The sequence below is a fragment of the Cydia amplana genome, chromosome Z (assembly GCF_948474715.1).
Source record: "Cydia amplana chromosome Z, ilCydAmpl1.1, whole genome shotgun sequence".
Classification (NCBI taxonomy): domain Eukaryota; kingdom Metazoa; phylum Arthropoda; class Insecta; order Lepidoptera; family Tortricidae; genus Cydia; species Cydia amplana.
The window spans coordinates 34,625,860-34,644,701 of record NC_086096.1 but is presented as its reverse complement, the minus strand read 5'-3'; the positions used below and the strand labels follow the sequence as shown (position 1 = coordinate 34,644,701).

At 37.3% G+C, this 18,842-nt stretch overlaps 1 protein-coding gene across 1 annotated transcript in view; it reads left to right on the top strand.

The window, feature by feature from the left end:
* The window catches only part of LOC134661210 (putative uncharacterized protein DDB_G0277255), a 73,217-nt gene that overhangs the window by 36,812 nt on the left and 17,563 nt on the right, over window positions 1-18,842 (top strand). Inside the window, exon 2 of the mRNA XM_063517178.1 lies at window positions 9,657-9,924. Within this exon, the coding sequence (XP_063373248.1) occupies window positions 9,805-9,924 (120 nt within the window). The 5' untranslated portion in view covers window positions 9,657-9,804. The remainder of the gene's footprint in view (window positions 1-9,656; window positions 9,925-18,842) is intronic.

Here is an 18,842-nt window from a genome sequence, read left to right as displayed (position 1 = left end):
TTTGCTAGTATAAGTAACTCGGCAAAACAACAAACGTCAAACAATATTGACTGTAGTGTTGTGAATAACGCTCATTTCGAGGCCTAAAGACTCGAACCCTTAAGACTCTCGAGGCTTAACAAAGCAAAGACGATTTCTTACATCCATACGCGTAAAATAAATAAATACCATTCTCAAATATAGTCGAGTCTTCAAGACTTACGAGTCTTGAGGGCTCGAGTCTTTATGCCTAAAAATAAGCGTTATTCACAACACTGATATTGAGTAGTCTGTCTGGCTGTAAACTGATAGTATTTGGATTGCATGGTATTTTGTCGTAAGGTTATCATGTCTAAATTTGAATTTAAATGTCCGTAGTTCCAAATATGTAAGTATGTCCATCAGTCAGTCAGTTGTAGACCAACTCGGTCGTCACGGAGGTTAGAAGCCACGACATTCACGACCGTACACTGTAGGTACGATGTTGTAGAGCCGTAAATATGATCTTTTAAACTCTATACCAAGATTACCAAGGCTTATTCATCCAAAAAGGTTCAATGACCAGAAGCAAAAAAAGTTGAAAAAAAGAACCACTTCCGCAACATCTAATTTAGAATCATTAAACTAATTACTCGCTGGAATGCTTTCAAGAAACTGCTCAAATAATGTTTATTTCTCTCGATAAATTGTTTGTCGATATCGAATGCTCCATAAAGATCGAGTCCATTAAACATTTGCCTGGAACCTTGTCGCATTAACGGGTCATTAAAACGTACTTAATTAGTACATAACGACAGGATACTTAAACGATCAGATATTTTTCATACGTATGGGATTGCAAATAAGGACATAATTATATACTAATAGTGCTTTCATTTTGTATAAAACAACGGCATAACCACCAATTTCATACCACAAGGTAATGTGACTTGAGCATTTGAGATTCCCAAAATCTACGTGTTTTAGGGAGAAGAATAGGTACTAAAAGACTTTGAAGTCAAGACAAGCATAATTTTAAGTACAGTTATTGCGCGGCCACTGTTAGGGTCCCGTAGCAAAAAATCCGCTTTGGTTTTTTTTTAGGTAATGGTGTATAATAGGCTACATGACTATTTTTTTTTATGGTATCAATCGATCGGGTTTGTTTTTAGGATCAAATGTCTATATGGGACCCATTGCATTAAAGTAACACAAAAGTCAGAAATTGTAGTCAAAGTCTGACAGTCGCACTTCACTCGCGAAACGCCCTATACAAACCGGCCAGAGGCCGTGACGTCATCGCCCATCTTGTAGTACGGACAAAACAAGAAAATTGCGTTTTTGTCGGTGAAATATTGCGTTTATGTATATAGTTGCTATACAATATTTTTTTGGATGAAATGTAAGGAATCGAATGGTACCCTTACTTTTACGTTTTTGCAAGTTAAAAAAAACTTAAATTTTGAAACTTTCAGGTCCTGTAATTTTGTAATTTTTCAATATTTTATTTTAATATCCACATTATTGTGATAAATTGCTCGTTTGCTATCTATTTTACTAGATTTTGTTATAAAATTCAACATGTGTCATCATCCCTATTGTACATACATACATAATACATACCTGTATGTATATTTTATGTAAGACATCTCCATTCATAATAAAATAGTTGATAACCTAATTGGAATGAACAGCTACTATATTACACGCAGGAGCATCAAACCTTGGAAAAACGGGAACAATACTTATTTATTGCATGTTTTACAATTTCTACCTAAGACAATGATAATCTAATCAGCCTTCAGATCGTAAACATTTCTTGTGCCTTTAAAAAATCGAATTACTGTCTATGATTACAAGCCATCTTTATAATGTATATCTTCCAAACGTTAGCAAAGAAGTGTTACGTTTAACAGTATGTCATCATCTAGTCGATTTTCTTTTGTTTATAACAAGATAATTTGATCATTATTTCTTATTATTAACGCGTTATCTATGTATAATTATACGTACGGGAACCCTCTAAGAGAGATTCTTGATGCACTTGTCGATTTTAAAATTTCTTAGCGTGTCCAAAGACATTACAGAATTGCGTGCGTTACGCTCCATCGAAACTCGAATCTACGGTTGGCCGATCGCGGAAACACGTGGTAGGCACATCTGCATATCTTAGGCTTCACACACCTACCGTGTCACGAAAAATACGCGTTTCTTTAAATACAGCTCTTGTCCATTGTAATAAGATTCAATGTTCACTAAACTCGAATTTAAGAAACGATCTTGCTACATTAACTTTGTCGTCTTTCTGGCCGATGCATAGATGGCTTTAAAAACAAAACAGCATATCTTATAACAGCGAATTAATGATTGTCCTCTGTATGACTTAGGTAATAAGGTTCATAATACATTGCAGTTGCTGATTGAGTTAATGGATTTAAGTTGCAAGCGTGCGATGTGTGTCCATAGGTGACACATATTGGCGTAAATGGGGTCAAATCCGTGTCCATGCAAATGAATACTTGTTAATCAGTCGGGCGTTGTTTTCTGAACAAAATGATGATGATTCTTGGTCTTCTTGGTCTAGGGCTGGGACACTCCTGCAGTTTTAGAGAGAGAAAACAGATTTGCATGTTTAGCTGAAACGTCATTGATTTTTTGTATGTACATAGATATTACTCACTATTACGTGTGGTGTGCCTTAAGATCCTTTCGCTATTTATCACATGTAGTCATAGCCAAATGGCAAACGGAACCCTTATAGATTCGTCATGTCTGTCTGTCTGTCTGTCTGTCCGTCCGTATGTCACAGCCACTTTTCTCCGAAACTATAAAAACTATACTGTTGAAACTTGGTAAGTAGATGTATTCTGTGAACCGCATTAAGATTTTCACGCAAAAATAGAAAAAAAAAACAATAAATTTTGGGGGTCCCCATACTTAGAACTGAAACTCAAAAAAATTTTTTTCATCAAACCCATACGTGTCTATGGATAGGTCTTCAAAAATGATATTGAGGTTTCTAATATCATTTTTTTCTAAACTGAATAGTTTGCGCGAGAGACACTTCCAAAGTGGTCAAATGTGTGTCCCCCCCCCCCCTGTAACTTCTAAAATAAGAGAATGATAAAACTAAAAAAAATATATGATGTACATTACCATGTAAACTTCCTCCGAAAATTGGTTTGAACGAGATCTAGTACGTAGTTTTTTTTAATACGTCATAAATCGCCTAAATACGGAACCCTTCATGGCGAGTCCGACTCGCACTTGGCCGCTTTTTGTAGGGAGGCCGAATGGCTAATATGGCTATTCTACAAAAAGAGCCCGGCGACTGTGTAGATGTAATACTCGTGCTGCAAAGAACAACAAAGCTGTATTTGCGTTTTAACACAGCGCTAATGTCTTTCCGGAATATGCAACTGCATATGTTTGTCTTCAGTTCTCTAATTTACCACCAGCCTTATAAAATTTGTACTACAACCATTATGAATGTTAAGTAAATATAGGAGAACGGCCGACACACCTTAAGGCAACCAAGTAAGGACTACAATAGAGTGCATAGGAGACCTTCTACTGGACTAGTATAACGCACGGCTGCATAATGACATAAGGATCATCGTCACTTATTAAAAATATTTCTAATTGAACATAACGCTAGCGCTAATTGCAGTTCGAGCATTACACATATTTACGAGTAAGAACTAGATCTCGTTCAAACCAATTTTCGGTGGAAGTTTGCATGGTAATGTACATCATATATTTTTTTTTAATTTTATCATTCTCTTATTTTAGAAGTTACAGGGGGGGGGGGACACACATTTTACCACTTTGGAAGTGTCTCTCGCGCAAACTATTCAGTTTAGAAAAAAATGATATTAGAAACCTCAATATCATTTTTGAAGACATCTATAGATATCCCACACGTATGGGTTTGATGAACAAAATTTTTTGAGTTTCAGTTCTAAGTATGGGGAACTCCCAAAATTTATTGTTTTTTTTCTATTTTTGTGTGAAATTACAGAATACATCTACTTACCAAGTTTCAACAGTATAGTTCTTATAGTTTCGGAGAAAAGTGGCTGTGACATACGGACGGACAGACAGACAGACAGACATGAAGAATCCATAAGGGTTCCGTTTTTTGCCATTTGGCTACGGAACCCTAAAAAGTGCCCGGCGACCGTGTAAATGTAAATAAGCGCTTATGTTGGTGGTGAAAAGCGGAAACAAATTAAATGACTTAATGAAGTATATTTTTTCTTCTTCGAAAGATAGTAGTGTGGTTTGTAAACGCATGTATAATTCGGCCATATAAACATCGCGTGTCGGGTTGTTTTCCTGAATGAAAAGTGGGACGTTAACATAGGTGTATATAATTTCGTTTGAATATAGAACGACCAGTTTTGTTCAAGTTCGGGCGCGAAACGGAACATAATAGGTAGCATAGCATATCTTTTTATTAAATATCGGTTTGGACTTTGGAAACATTGTGATTGTGACGTGATAAAAGCTAAATATCATTATGATGGCGGCACTGATTTTAAGGGCTGCAATATTTGTAGTGTTTTTCTTTTTCTGTTACGCTAGAAGTGTTTTTTGACTATGGCGGCTCTCGGCATGATAAAGAAATAAGTGGATTGGTATGTGGTATTTTTTATTTTATTATCCGAATTCGTTAAATATTACAATATTATCACCAATGCTCTGCGAAACTATTAAATAGAATGAAAATACATACAAAGAAAAAAAATACTTAAACAATAGATATTAGGTACATAAAACTGATAAAGCATATGAAAGTTTAATTTTGTGACATGCCCTATTTAAATATGCGAATTCATACCAATGTACCTAGTTACAACTTACAATGAAAGGAGGCATATGCACAACAGTGGGACTGAAAAATGGTTAAATAATTACTGTGGTGAATAAATCTTAAGTAGTAAAACAACGTGGACGTGCTAAAATGACTCGTACTTTACGTATAACAGTGAACCCTAGCGTCAAAATGTCGCAACGTGTGGTTTTTCCCACCAGCGGACGAGAATACGCCTTTGTGTCGCCTCGAATAGCGTCTTTGTTAAAACACACTTTCCTTTGTTACCCGAAGGCCGGCCGAGTAAAAAATCCAGCACTATTCTCAATATTAATATTTGAATTACCTACGCATTTATTCATAGAGTAAGACCAAAGAAAGTCTGCAGCGCTAGATTAAAAGTAGTTTTTAAAAATCAGTATGCGACAACACCACATAAAATGGATTAAATAGTCTTGATACTTGTGAAATTTCTACCATATTTACCGTCTATGAAAAAATTAAGCTGTATGCACAGCTTAATTTTTATGGTAAAATAAATTTCATTCCAACAATAGATGTCACTATTAATATGTAGACCAGGGATGTTGCGAACATCCGCATCCGCATCCGCATAAAATCGATGCGGAGCTTATGCGGATGCGGATGTCGAACAAGTCGGTACAGGAATGTCTTAGCGGCGGCGTAAGTGCTAGGAAATTACGTCATTACCTATAACGAAATCGTCTAGATCCAGAAAAGTCGGCCAAGTTACTGTTTAGTAAATATAACGCACCTATATTCTTGCTCAAATACTAAACGTTTGGTTTTTTTAATGAAATAATACTAAAAATGTGATATTTGACGTTTTCTAAGTACCTAATCTTGACATCCGCATCCGCATCCGCATCCGCGGATGTGAGACTTTAAATATCCGCATCCGCATCCGCATCCGCCGATGTCAAAAAATCGGCATCCGCAACATCCCTGATGTAGACATATACTAATATTGATAAATAATATTGGGAGAATGTGACATTTGGCTTCATCAAAATTAATTCGCTTTTGTAATATCCGTGACGGCGGTAAATAGGTACAGAGGGCCTACCGCGAACACCGAAGTTCTCAATATGCGGGCATCTTTCTCTTTTACTCCCATTAAGGCGTAATTAGATTGACAGAGAAATTGCCCGCAATTTGCGAACTAAAGTTTTCGGTTAAACGAAATAAACCATTAAAACAATAAACATATATTAAAAATAAATTTTAGTTTTAACTAGTAGGTACCCATGCCGTGAGCATAAGCATGGAGGTTGTGGGTTCGAACTCAAAACCCGGCTAGTACCAATGAGTTTCTCGAAATGTTAGAGGAAGTTCATAAGTATGCCTATACCTATTAGGTGTGTTCAATTTGCTGTGAAACTTTAGTCTAAACCAATATTATATATTATCTAAGTAGGTACATATGGTGAAGTATTAAGATGCTTCATTCCACTTCTAGTATAGTATACAATTCTGGGGAGCAACTTACGGTTATAATCTAAAAAAGGCATTTTTACTTCAAAAAAGAGCCCTAAGAATAATGGTGCGGGTACCTCAGTGGGTTTCGTGTAAAGAATATTTAAAAAAATTGGAAATTCTGACTGTGCCAAGTCTATACATTTTAACACTTTGTACGGATTTGGTCAAATCTCTGGCAATAAGTGAAACGGAAGATGCTAGGATACGTAGGCTGGCAACAAGGACAAAGAACCTAAACCGCCCTTTTACTCCCAAGATTAAAGTAGCAGAATACTGTGCTCGCTACCAAGCTGTTAAAGTTTTTAATAAATTACCAGTTGAGCTCAAATCTATTTGTGACCCCGATACATTTAAAGTTAAGTTACGTGTATTTTTACTTCAAAAATGTTTGTATACTCTTGAAGAATTTTTTCATTGTGATATAGGGAATTAATAATAATATTTTAATCATAATCATAATCATAATCATTTAATCGCAATCCATGGTATTACAGGTGTTAACTTAGATTAATGCTGATATACCTTATTTATATTTTTTTTATTGACTTTTTTACTCATTGACATTTTTTTTCTTACTTAATTTTTTTTTTCTTGTTATTCCGATATGAAATTAATTTTGAATGATATTATTCTATTAATTTTACTTTTTACTTGTTGACATTTTTCTTTATTATGTTCAATTTATTAATTCATGTTTATTTAATTTCGGAGATATTTACTTTAATTTATTTGACTTTTTATTTTTATTTGATGATGTATTATTAATTATTTTTAAATTGGTAGCTATGATGTTATTTTGTAAATATATTTTGTATGCATGTGCCTAGATTTAAGATTTCAAACACAATGTAATATTGTTATTGAATAAATGATGATGATGATGATGATGATGACTTACCCGTCATCAACTACAAATTTTGTAAACATTGTCGTTTTTCAGCTTGAATCGCCTCGTGCTGACTTTTTACAAGTGTAAAATTATTCGTCATGCTGAAAAGTAACTCCCGCACGCCGGTTTTGTAAGGTTTTACCATGTTTATTCCGTTCATCACAAAACACAACGAATATTTAAACGATTTTGACAAACACATACCATAGTGCATGACGTTTACTGACTGCTAAAAAACATTGCCATATGTAGTTTTTTAATTCGCTGTCAAATTATTGCGCTGCAGACTTTCTTTGGTTTGACTCTACGATGAACCTTCTACGCAGACACTACTTAATCAGTGTTGCCAGATGGTTAATAAAGTCACATGTTTCGTGACTTTTGGCCCACGTCTGTGACATGTGGGATAATATGCGTGACTTATGATTTGGGCGAATATGGCCGGTTTTTTTGTTATATTATAAAATAAAAAGCAAGCAAGCAAGGACAAAACTTAGAGACCTGGCAACACTGTACTTATCGTATGGATTTCCATGAGATTACTAATTAACATAAGTACCTTCCAAAATGTCATATCATATTATATGAAAGTATTGCATATAAACCGTGCGATGGCATAGCTTTAGCTTCCCCACCCATCACGCACTTCGTCAATATAAATGTTATCACGGATTCACAATAATGGAACTTGCGTACACCTGTATGTATACAGTTTGTACTATCGATCGTATACGATAGGGTAAACTGTCGCTAGGTATACTGCCCTCAGGCAACTCCTAATATCGGGACTTGTGACACTCGTAGGATTTTCATTTGACCGTCGCACACGCAGTTCTTGTTCTATTCGAAAATAAAAATGCTCAATCAATTTAATCTCAGGCGCGCGAGCATAAAATAAAAGGTGATCGAACTTAAGCAATTTTGTTTTTCTCGTAAATTATTTTATTTTACTGTATTCGACCAGTGCGATCCGCGGCGATGGGGTCATCGGCTGTTAACCATTACAAATCTCAGGAAAAAACACTGCCAATTGTATAACAGTTATCGCATGGCCACGTATAATTTTTATCAGATTACACCACAATAGAACTTAGCACTCCAGTAATACAGTTTGTAATGGCGTACTTGTTGGTATCAGTAAGAATTTTCTCTCTCAAGGTAAACTTGGCTCTGAGTCATTGCAAGGCTGCACGAGTTTTTTAATTTGTTATTACGTCAGATACTTGTCTATTTATGGTACTTCTTGAAGTTGAATACCTCTTTTAATTGTAGCCTTAATTTGTTTCAATATAAAACGATAAGGTCAAGAATGAGGTACACAAACATCTATATATGGCAAATGACATATGACCCCTGATATCGTCACGTCAATGCCAAAATTAGGAATAACCATTGAAGTCCCATTTAGACTGTTTAAGAATTTGCATGCGGATTTTGTTAAGTACATTTAAAGTGTCATTCTATGGAACTTGCTAACTATGTAAACAAAAGGCACTAGTAAATTGACATTCAGAGACAATTTTAATATGGTGGTTTGTTTACATAGTTAGCAAGTTCCATAGAATGACACTTTCACACTTTACATTGCGGTATTTGGTCGATCGACTGAATTCATTGCATGCAAGTTCCTGATTTTCTTGAACCGTCTAAATGAGGCTTTAGACTTGAAAATTTGACTTGTGCTGAGTTACATGCAGTCTTACGTTTTTCCTAATATGTAATGCCAAAAACATAATTAGTTGAACGATGTAGTAAGTAATTCAGCCATTGATTTTATGAATAGATTAGAATTTTCCTAGGCCCAGTTTCTCAACCAATTTTGCAACAACATTGATCCACTTTTTGTTTCGAGACCAAGGACTAATACAATTATGATAGTGATATAGATTCTATGATAATGAGATCCATTAAGATATTGGTGATTGAATTTCCGTTGAAGAAAATTACGAGATGCTGTTTGTTAACAATTGATCACTAAAGCGATACAGAAGAAACTATGTACTTGAGTCCATCTAAGCTACTCGTAACTATGCATCGACGTGAAGTGACAATATGTGGGAGTGCTCCTATGAAAGTCACATTTTCCAGAAATTTTACGTTTTCGGTGGTATTTCCACACTGTCACTGTCTGATTTTTTAGTATGGCGGGCCAAATCTGTCGTTACAGTAAACAACGTAATGTACAGTATGTTCAGACGGCGTTAAGTTTTCCCGTATACCGTGTACGGGATTTTATCGAATACCGTAGTGGCAGCAAAATTTGTATAAAAACTTTCAAAATCGTTCACACGTTATCCATGCGGGAAAGCCGTCTAGCCGTGTGCCTGGGCAGTAGGTACGCACGGCTACAAATACCGCGGCTACCAGCGGTCTCCCTTATTTATTACCTGGGTCCAAGGGAAAGCCTAAATAAAAAGGGTTTTCCGTCTACTAAAATCATTACATATCTAACCGATGCACTGATAAATGACCTTTTACTTTCCATTGTTCCAGGCTGACCTATTGACTTTCAACGCTGCGCTGACTACACCGCGAGACCGCCAAAACACTGAGCGTCGACAGTTAGGCATTCTGTGCACCCAGGACCTGTGGGATGTGCCGGCCACATCGCAGCAGGGTGCAGGAGGTCACCTAACTAAAGATGAAGTTCTCAACGGGTTCCAGCTCGAGTAGCTTGGCCAGTGACTCGCTGTCCAGGAAGTCGACGCTATGCATATATACGGAGATAGATGCGCCGGCGCCGCTGCCGCCGTGCGAGAGGGTGAGTTATCATGCTTCCCTAACGCCATTATGTATTTACAGTCAGTACTAGAAGTTGCTAAACGACCTAGTCGTTCAAAATGATCTGTACACACTCTTCCCTTTCGTCAATAAGGCTGCCTTTCCGCCGAGGCGGAGATGAGAGACGTGCGGGAATCAACTAATAGCATTAATTGTAATCCAATGCAGCGGAGAAATGAACCATTGATTTCTATTGGTTGATTACGTTTTCCTCTCATCTTCGCTCATCTCCACCATGCTCGTCGTTGGCACGTATGTCATCCCCGGCAACCACTAGACACCATTTCTTGAGCTTCCCTCTTCTACCGGGACCTATTTTTATATGAAATTATGAATAGTCCAGGAGACTAATGACTTTTCCCTGGGCTCATCATTTCTTGTGATTATGATACTGATAAAGCTCAGACCTTAAAAAAGTGTGCGAACCTGAGGGCGGTTCCACAAGCACATTTCGTGCATGCAACATAACAGGCGTGAAAGTGCATGCGCCAAGTTCGTGCCGGCGCCGTTGCAGCCTTGACGCATGACGACAGGCTTGCGAAGCATCACGAAATGTGGATCGTTTGCAATACGTTTTTATACGTTTAGTGCTTTATCTGATTTTATCTTGTAAATGACTTCCAAACCTTTGTTATCTCATGGATTGAAGTAGTGTTTTTGCAAAACCAGAAGAGCAACATCCTGCAACGCTGCTAGAATCAGGGTGCTAGAATCAAATAACAGATGAAGGTTAGGCATTTCTTATGTCGGATCTCCTCGTATCATTGTTCAAACCGCTGGCCTGGCAAGGTTTAAAAAAAAATGGTTACTTTATATTTTTATGCGCTTTGTTAGCTTGGCTAAAAAAATTAAATTAAAATGCGTTTATTTCGGACAGCGTATCCAAATTACATACACAACACTAACAATTCTAAAAATTCAAGACCATAATTAAATTCTATCGCTTCAAAAACCTGTCTTCCTTTATCTATGTCACATTTCTAATCAGACCACACTGAAACGATGTCGATTGAAACAGACGCTTCAAACGCCAAAATTCGAGTTCAAAGGTCGATATTAACATTTTAAATGACAGTTTACTCATCGGCTTTTAAATATTCAAGATACAAGTATCGGGCCGGCCACTTTCACCGACCCGGACTTTGCATTGTTTCGGTGCGGTCTTCAATAGCCTGCTGTTTAAGGCGTATGCAGTTGTGTGTGACCGTTTTGACTGTCCAAGGCTCTCTAGCTGACCAAGAATAAAAAAACAAACTATATTTTGAAAATGTCTATTAAAATATACTGGTAATTAGTATTAGTCAGAAGCTACGGACGGAAAAACATATTTTAGGACAGCTGTTTACGGATAATACATTTTTGGTTTCTGTAATTTATTTCATCGATTCCTTTTTTATTTTACTTTAAAGGTCGTGACAATGTCCATTTTTTCGTTGAACAAGGACCGGCTTAGGTATTGCATTAAGCCGTTGAGGTATGGTATGGATTCGCCTTAATACTTATTTTTAGCAGTAAAACGCAGTGCTAATATTGCTTGCTTATAATGTTACGTAAAATATAGTTTAAATGTTCATTTATTACATAAGCTATGTAGTACTTAAATAAATAAGATAGCATGAAAATGGTAAAATATTTTATATACATTTTGAAAGTTAGTGCATGTGATGTTAATGTCTAATACTAATAAATCCCCCGTCCCAGATCATTCAGTTGTGTGGTGTGTCTTACACGATCCACTGGGTGACTTTAGAGTAGAAAAATGTATCAATTACCTTCACTCGAGATTGAGTTTTCTTTATTACTAACTACAAATTTCGTATGGTTTCGTATCCGTCAAAAGCACATTTCAACTCCCAAGTCATTATTTCGAACGGCGCCATGGGGTTAAACCGTTAAGAGCCAACAGGAGTGGTCATTTCTCCATACAAACGTACTCGACTGTTTCCTCCGTGGGTTTTGAAGCTAGAGCAATGATTTTTTCAACACAGATTAATATTGTCAATATCTGTGTCGGACCGTTTTGCTTTTTTTGATATTTTTGTTTTTTAAGGCGCTAGAGCCCTTCAAAAATGGCCAAAATGGCCTAATTGACTATGCCGCAATGAGAGGCGTGCTATTCAAAACTGACATCAATTAGACAAAAAAGCAAAACGGTCCGACACAGATAATGTCATAATCATTTAGATTTCCAAATTTGGTTACGATTGGTTAAGTTTTGGAGGAGGAAACAGTCGAGTACGAAACCTTGATTTTTGATATTTTTACGCAGGATTTTTCGCCTTGTCCTTATCGCACTAGTTTTAGGAGCCGCTTCCGTTAGCGAGACGGGTATATTTACCTAAAATATTTAAATCTTAGCTCCTGTTGGCTCTTAATAACCTCTTTACTCCGGAAAACCAACCGCATGTATTTTAGTTCCTAAATGTGAATCCTTAAGGTCAGATAGTTGCGTCAGTTTTTGTAAACAAATTACATGTCACGGCCAAAGTTTTGAATTTATTGATGATCGGGCCGAATGGCCTGTGCCTTGGGCAACGCTCATAGTAAAGCACACCGTGCTTTGTCTGTGGGCGTAATCTGCCAGTGACTGTACTATAATAACAGCAGCTTTTAACTGGCCACAGGTGGACCTTATGTCTTCGTAATACGGATTGCGAATTGGCAAGTATCATTGTCCAAATTGTTAGTTATCAGGCCTAAGATATTCGTAAGTAATTTCGTTTAGGAGGTGCAAGCATGTAACTGCTCGCCCCTTAGGGTCACAGGCGCCTAGTCTTTTAAAGATTGCATATACATTGTACTCATACTCGAAAATTTGGGATAGATACCGCCGTGGCCGGGTGGCCTAGAGGTCCAAGGCGTTAGCAGAGGGCTTGGTCACTTTTTAGGGTTCCGTACCCAAAGGGTAAAAACGGGACCCTATTACTAAGACTCCGCTGTCCGTCCGTCCGTCCGTCTGTCACCAGGCTGTATCTCACGAACCGTGATAGCTAGACAGTTGAAATTTTCACAGATGATGTATTTCTGTTGCCGCTATAACAACAAATACTAAAAACAGAATAAAATAAAGATTTAAGTGGGGCTCCCATACAACAAACGTGATTTTTGACCAAAGTTAAGCAACGTCGGGCGGGGTCAGTACTTGGATGGGTGACCGTTTTTTTGCTTGTTTTGTTCTATTTTTTGTTGATGGTGCGGAACCCTCCGTGCGCGAGTCCGACTCGCACTTGGCCGGTTTTTTCTCTAGTATATGTTTCAGTTCATAAGCCTGTTCTTCCATTGGAGTACGTATGTACATATAAAGCCATGTTTTGATTGTTCGTCACGTCTGACAATTTCAATACCAACTGACTGACTTATCCACATAACAAATCGTCGTCATGTTTACTTTCATCACAAGTGCTTTCCTAGCTATTTATAATATCTATTATAGATTATCTAATGTAACTAAATCACTTTCGCCGATCGACTCTCGGCCTATTGTTGAAGGCTAATGAACTTACCAAAATCGTAACTAGTCGAATACCTTTGTGTCTTGCTCCTTCAATTTTACACCTAATCATTATGCGGTAAGGTTGAATTTTGGTTGAGTTAGATTTAATTTGTTGTTACCCTTTGGTTTTGAAGGTGCGATATGAAAGTGCCTTAATGATTTCATCTCGTTGTAATGTATACTGTCATTGCGTGTTTTGTTAATCAATGATGCTGAGAAAGCATCGTGGAGAGTGGCGCTTCTGTCACTCCGGTGTATGTGCAATAACTGACCAAATTGTTGACTTTGTTTTTGCCAAAAAGGTTTAAGAGTAAAAAATAGCCTCATGAAATATGATTAAGTAGTTATCATTTAACTCGTCTGATAACTATTCCAAGGAATTAAGTTATGTATGAGAATTATACATAAGAAAGATCGTGTTTAATGTGGAATAAATCCTATCCATCAGTTTAACTGGGGACAAAAATTGGCTCTTAGAAAATAAGTAGCTTACTGCTACTGGACTTACAGAAGTATAAATCTATTCTAAATTTCAATACATTGCAACTTAAAATAACATTAAACCCCTTTGTACTTCGGATAGCACAACGATATGCACTTTATTAATTGATTATTTTATCTCCATGTCATTATAAACAATGTACGATTATCAGAGGTGTCGGCGTTTAATCGATATGTCACGGCCCGCCTCGATACTGCAATCGATTTATCGATATCGCTATCTTATCGCACCTTTCATTAGATATTTCAATCAACATTGTCATTGCTATTCGAGAAGATTCTTTTTTACACGACTGCCCAAAAAAAGGAATGTATTGTTTTCATTAAATATACCAAACGGTATAAACAAAAGTTTCATGTAGGTCTGAACGTTTGCGAATCCAAAGGTGTCACATGCGTGTTAGACCAATAATTAAAGATCATAATTATCTTAAAGGTATTCTAATTTATTATAAACAGAAATATATGTCATATACTAAAGTAAAAGTGACCAAGTTCTCCAGTAGCGGAGACTAGATTCGAACCGACGTTTTCAGCTTACGCGGCCCTGTAGGGCTAGGATGGTCGGTTTTTTATCATCGGTCATCATGCCTGTCACGTTCCAACTGGTAGTAATGTAAAGTGTCATTCTGTGGACCTTGCATACTCCGTAAACAAACCGCCATATTAGAACTGTCTCTGAATGTCAATTTACTAGTGACTTTTGTTTACATAGTTACCAAGTTCCTCAAAGTGTCATTCTATACACTTTAAGTGCCGAAACTGACGCATGACATGACAAGTGATAAAATGATACCGCCGCTGGACTTCTAGGTTCTCACATGATAGCCTAGAAGTCCAGCGGCGAAGTCACCTATTTAAAGCCATTCGACAAATGCATATGATATGGGTGATTTTAGTCGGTATGAAAATAATACCTAATAGTCAGTTAAGATTTAAGCTGCATGGGCATTTCATCTGAGACGGAGATGAGAGGTTGAGAGAAGATGTACGGGTATCCACGCATCCACTCATTGGTTGTAATCCACATTGTTGAAAAGCAGCCTTACTTCCCAGTAACAACGCTACAGGATCTAGTCAGCAGCTGTTGCTATCTAATAATTACGACAGTTCAAGTAGCGTTTACACTAGATAGCGGATTTATCCTTTTTATGCTATCTTTATAACGATAGACTAAGTTAATTGAATTTTGCTCTTAATGCTTAATCTTTAGATACTCGACACGGTTTAAAGAGTAGGTACCTATAGATAATTCGCTTAAACGATATTGCTTGCCTTTTTCATTTCTACAGAGCAGATGTCAGTAATCAACGTCATTTAATTTTGAACTGTATTATAATAGCTTTATGGTTTTTATTGGATGTTGTCGACACGATTGGTAAACTATACCGGGTTATTATTTTAATAAGTACAGAGCTGTTGCGTGAGTCCTTGGCTGCTCACGACACGGATTGTAAGTTTACCGCAATCAGGTTTGCCTCTTGTGGTTGCTTATTGTAGTTTCATATTGAACCCTATTAGCATTGGTTAAAGTAGTATATCGCGTATATAACTCTGAGCTCGTTTAGACACTTTAGACAGGTCATATTTTCTTGGAAGAATCCGCCATTGTTAAAAGTTTTTCCAGGCGCGATATCAGTTTTCCATCGGATTTCTTTTCTCAGGACAAGGCTTGTTTAACAATAGTCCATGGAATGGCCAGATCGGCCAAAGATTGTGTTTGTTAATTTGCTGTCTTGTCTAAAGAGGCGTTAAAGCGTTTATGTTTGAGCTTAGTTCATAAATGCAAGCTGTAATTTACTTACCTTCTGTATTTTGCGCAATCAGCACTGGACGTGGCAATTTTTTTTTCACCCCAGCAGCTCGAACAAGGGTACTTTGCTACTTAAAAACAGTGAGCAAAATCGCATTTTGCTCACTGAGTGAGACAAAATGAGCAAAATGTGATTTTGCTCACTGTTTTTAAGTAGCAAAGTACCCTTGTTCGAGCTGCTGAGGTGAAAACTTAATTGTTGGTATATCTTAAGAAAACATGAGTGAATAGGTAAGTGATGAAGACGGAATACATTTTTCGGGTTCTCTAATATGTTCTCACTGCTGAGGTGAAAAGTTTTGTGAACTACACGAGATCAAAGTTATTTACATCTCGTGCGCTTTTGAGTCCTTTACTACGCTCAAGATTCTAAATTAGATTAGTATATAATTCTTTCGCTTGCGCGGGACTCAAAATACGCACTCGAAGAAATTAGTCAAGTCAAAATATACTTTATTCATGTAGGCTAGGCCTAAGCACTTATGAATCGTAACATACTTATAAATTATCTTAAGCTAATTATCAGAGCAATTTATTGATGTTATTATTCCATAATAATATTATGATATTATTAATATTATTATACAAATCAAATTTAACACAAATTTAAGAATTTCACAAAAGGATCGTCAAACATGAAAAAAAAATTGTATATAAAATACTAGTCTAGAATGTTTCTAGAATAAAATCTAAATGTCAAATAAATAAATAAAAAACACAAAATATCAAACTTTGATCTCTTGTTGTACAAATAACTATTATCGCATTTTCTTGAAGCATAGAAATAAATGAAAAGTGGAAAAATTAACTATCTCGGGCGAGACTGGAACGTAAAAAAAGGAATTTCGAAGAAAAGAGAAGAGTTTAGGCTGGCCACAATCCAGGATTGCTATAAGCCCCGATAGCAAACTGATATTTTTTTAGGTATCAAATGTTCCCATCTCACTAAATATTTAACATCAGTCAACGGTGAAATAACGATGTTTGGTTTGGCAAATATAGAGCTTATCTTAATATGGGCCATTTGCAGTAAAAATACTAATAAAAATATCACTCATAATCGGTATATCGGCGTCTTCAAATCCACAACAAGTAATAAATGCTCACGTCCATACATCAATCTGTCTGTTTACCAACTACAAAGTAATGATCCCGTAAATTACTAGATCCGCATCACTGAACAAAAAAACACACGTGATACGTGCAGCATATTTGTCTTTAAGACTATATAAATAAGAAATATATTCGTTAAACCCAGGTTTTAGTGCTGGCGGAATCAGATGAAAGTACAGATTTACAGATAGCAGCGTTCGCTAGCATTTTTCTTACGTTTCGGCAAATTTTTGCATGCGAAACTTTGCCCCTTCGTTGTAGGAGAAAACGTTCTACAGAATTGGAGACCAAAATATACATTTTCATGATTCGTGGTATTTGTTTTTTTTTAATAGCTTGTAGATTATTTGGTTTTTAGAGTACTGATGTTATTTGACGCATTTATTGTTGTTACGCGAAGTGACGCATGACATGACAGGTGATAACAACGCGACCATGATAGCGGTACAGTAGTCACTTTGATAGCCAGAAATTAACGCGGTCAAATGCCACATATCACCAACATTATTAGCGATAAGTCGTGACATCCTGACGTGTCAATAAAATTATCACTGGAATAATTTATATACAGCGTTTTTTCTACCCTTATATGAGTTGCTAGCTTTTCGGTGAAGGAAAACATCAGGAGGAAACCTACATACATCCGCCCCACACTGGGCCAGCGTGGGTAGGCCTGTGCCCAGCAGTGGGACGTATATTGGCTGAACGATTATTATTATTGATAAAACACCCCGTAATTATTGTTTTTGTAGGCAAAGTGCCCAAAATTTCCTTCCACCTAGGTACCAGCGGTTCGTACCAAATGCCCATATCACCGTGATCGTTTCACCATGGTCTTGTTCCATGGGTTAATTATTCCGCGGCACAGATACGAGTAGACCCCCGCTTGCGCCACGTTCACGGTGCGCGCACGCACTTGAGATTCATGACGTTGCGAAACTGTGTAACATGTGTCGACGTGCGGAATTGCCCAAGATCGCCAAATCACACTAATCTGGCCCTGTCCAATTAAGTAGAGTCCAGACGAGCTGGGCAAATCGACTGATTTGATCAGGAAAATAATTGGCGCCAATCTGATCTAGCGTACACGTACACAATTTATTACCAATAAGGATTCCATAGATACGAACTTCGAAATTGGCATTTTTATGTCCGCACCTGCTGATTTGATCGGGGAATCGAATTGTCGTTTGTGTCCGCACGGCCTGATTCGACCGGACAATTTTATCAGAATGGCGAAAAATTGTCTTCTGGACTCCACTTTAAAATCTTGAAGTTGAAGATTGATTCATACGCTGGCGTTGAATAAGGGATGACTGTACTGGAGGTTTGGTCACAGAATAAATAATAGTACTAGGTACAGAAGACTCACTCTCTAACAACACGCGTCTGTTACGATCAGCACAGATATGGCCGCTAGGTGGCGACAGCGCCACGCGCGGCTTATGGGTTTCCCCAAAATTGGTGTGGAACGGATGTACTTTTAGCTACCTGTAGCAAAGCGACGAAATCGCGGAGTGAGCCACGCCTGGTTTGGTGCTAGAGTCCGTAGGGCAACAGCAGCGCTATTATGTACGTCATGTTTTCAAAGGAATATGTGGCGCTGGGCAAGTCGGAGTAGATATGAGCGCCGATTGGCATTTAGTCGGCGGCGGCGCGCCGGTCAAAATTGGTCGGCGGCGGCGGCGAATCGGCGGCGTGGCCTTGAAACACCTTCGATTAAATGAAAAAAGATTTCAAATCAAACTTTTACCAAAAAAACATGTTTTTGCTGTAAGAAAGTTATGAAATAAATGCATTTTTTATTTTCAAGGATAATTTATTGAATAATGGTACGAAAAAAATGATATCGTATAAACTGTGGATAAGCGGTATCGCGCGGCATCAGAGGCGGTCTTAATCTTGGCAAGGCTCTGGCTGGAAGATCTTAACGATGCCCTTATCTTTTGTGCTAAGTTAAAAATTGCGGATTGACTGT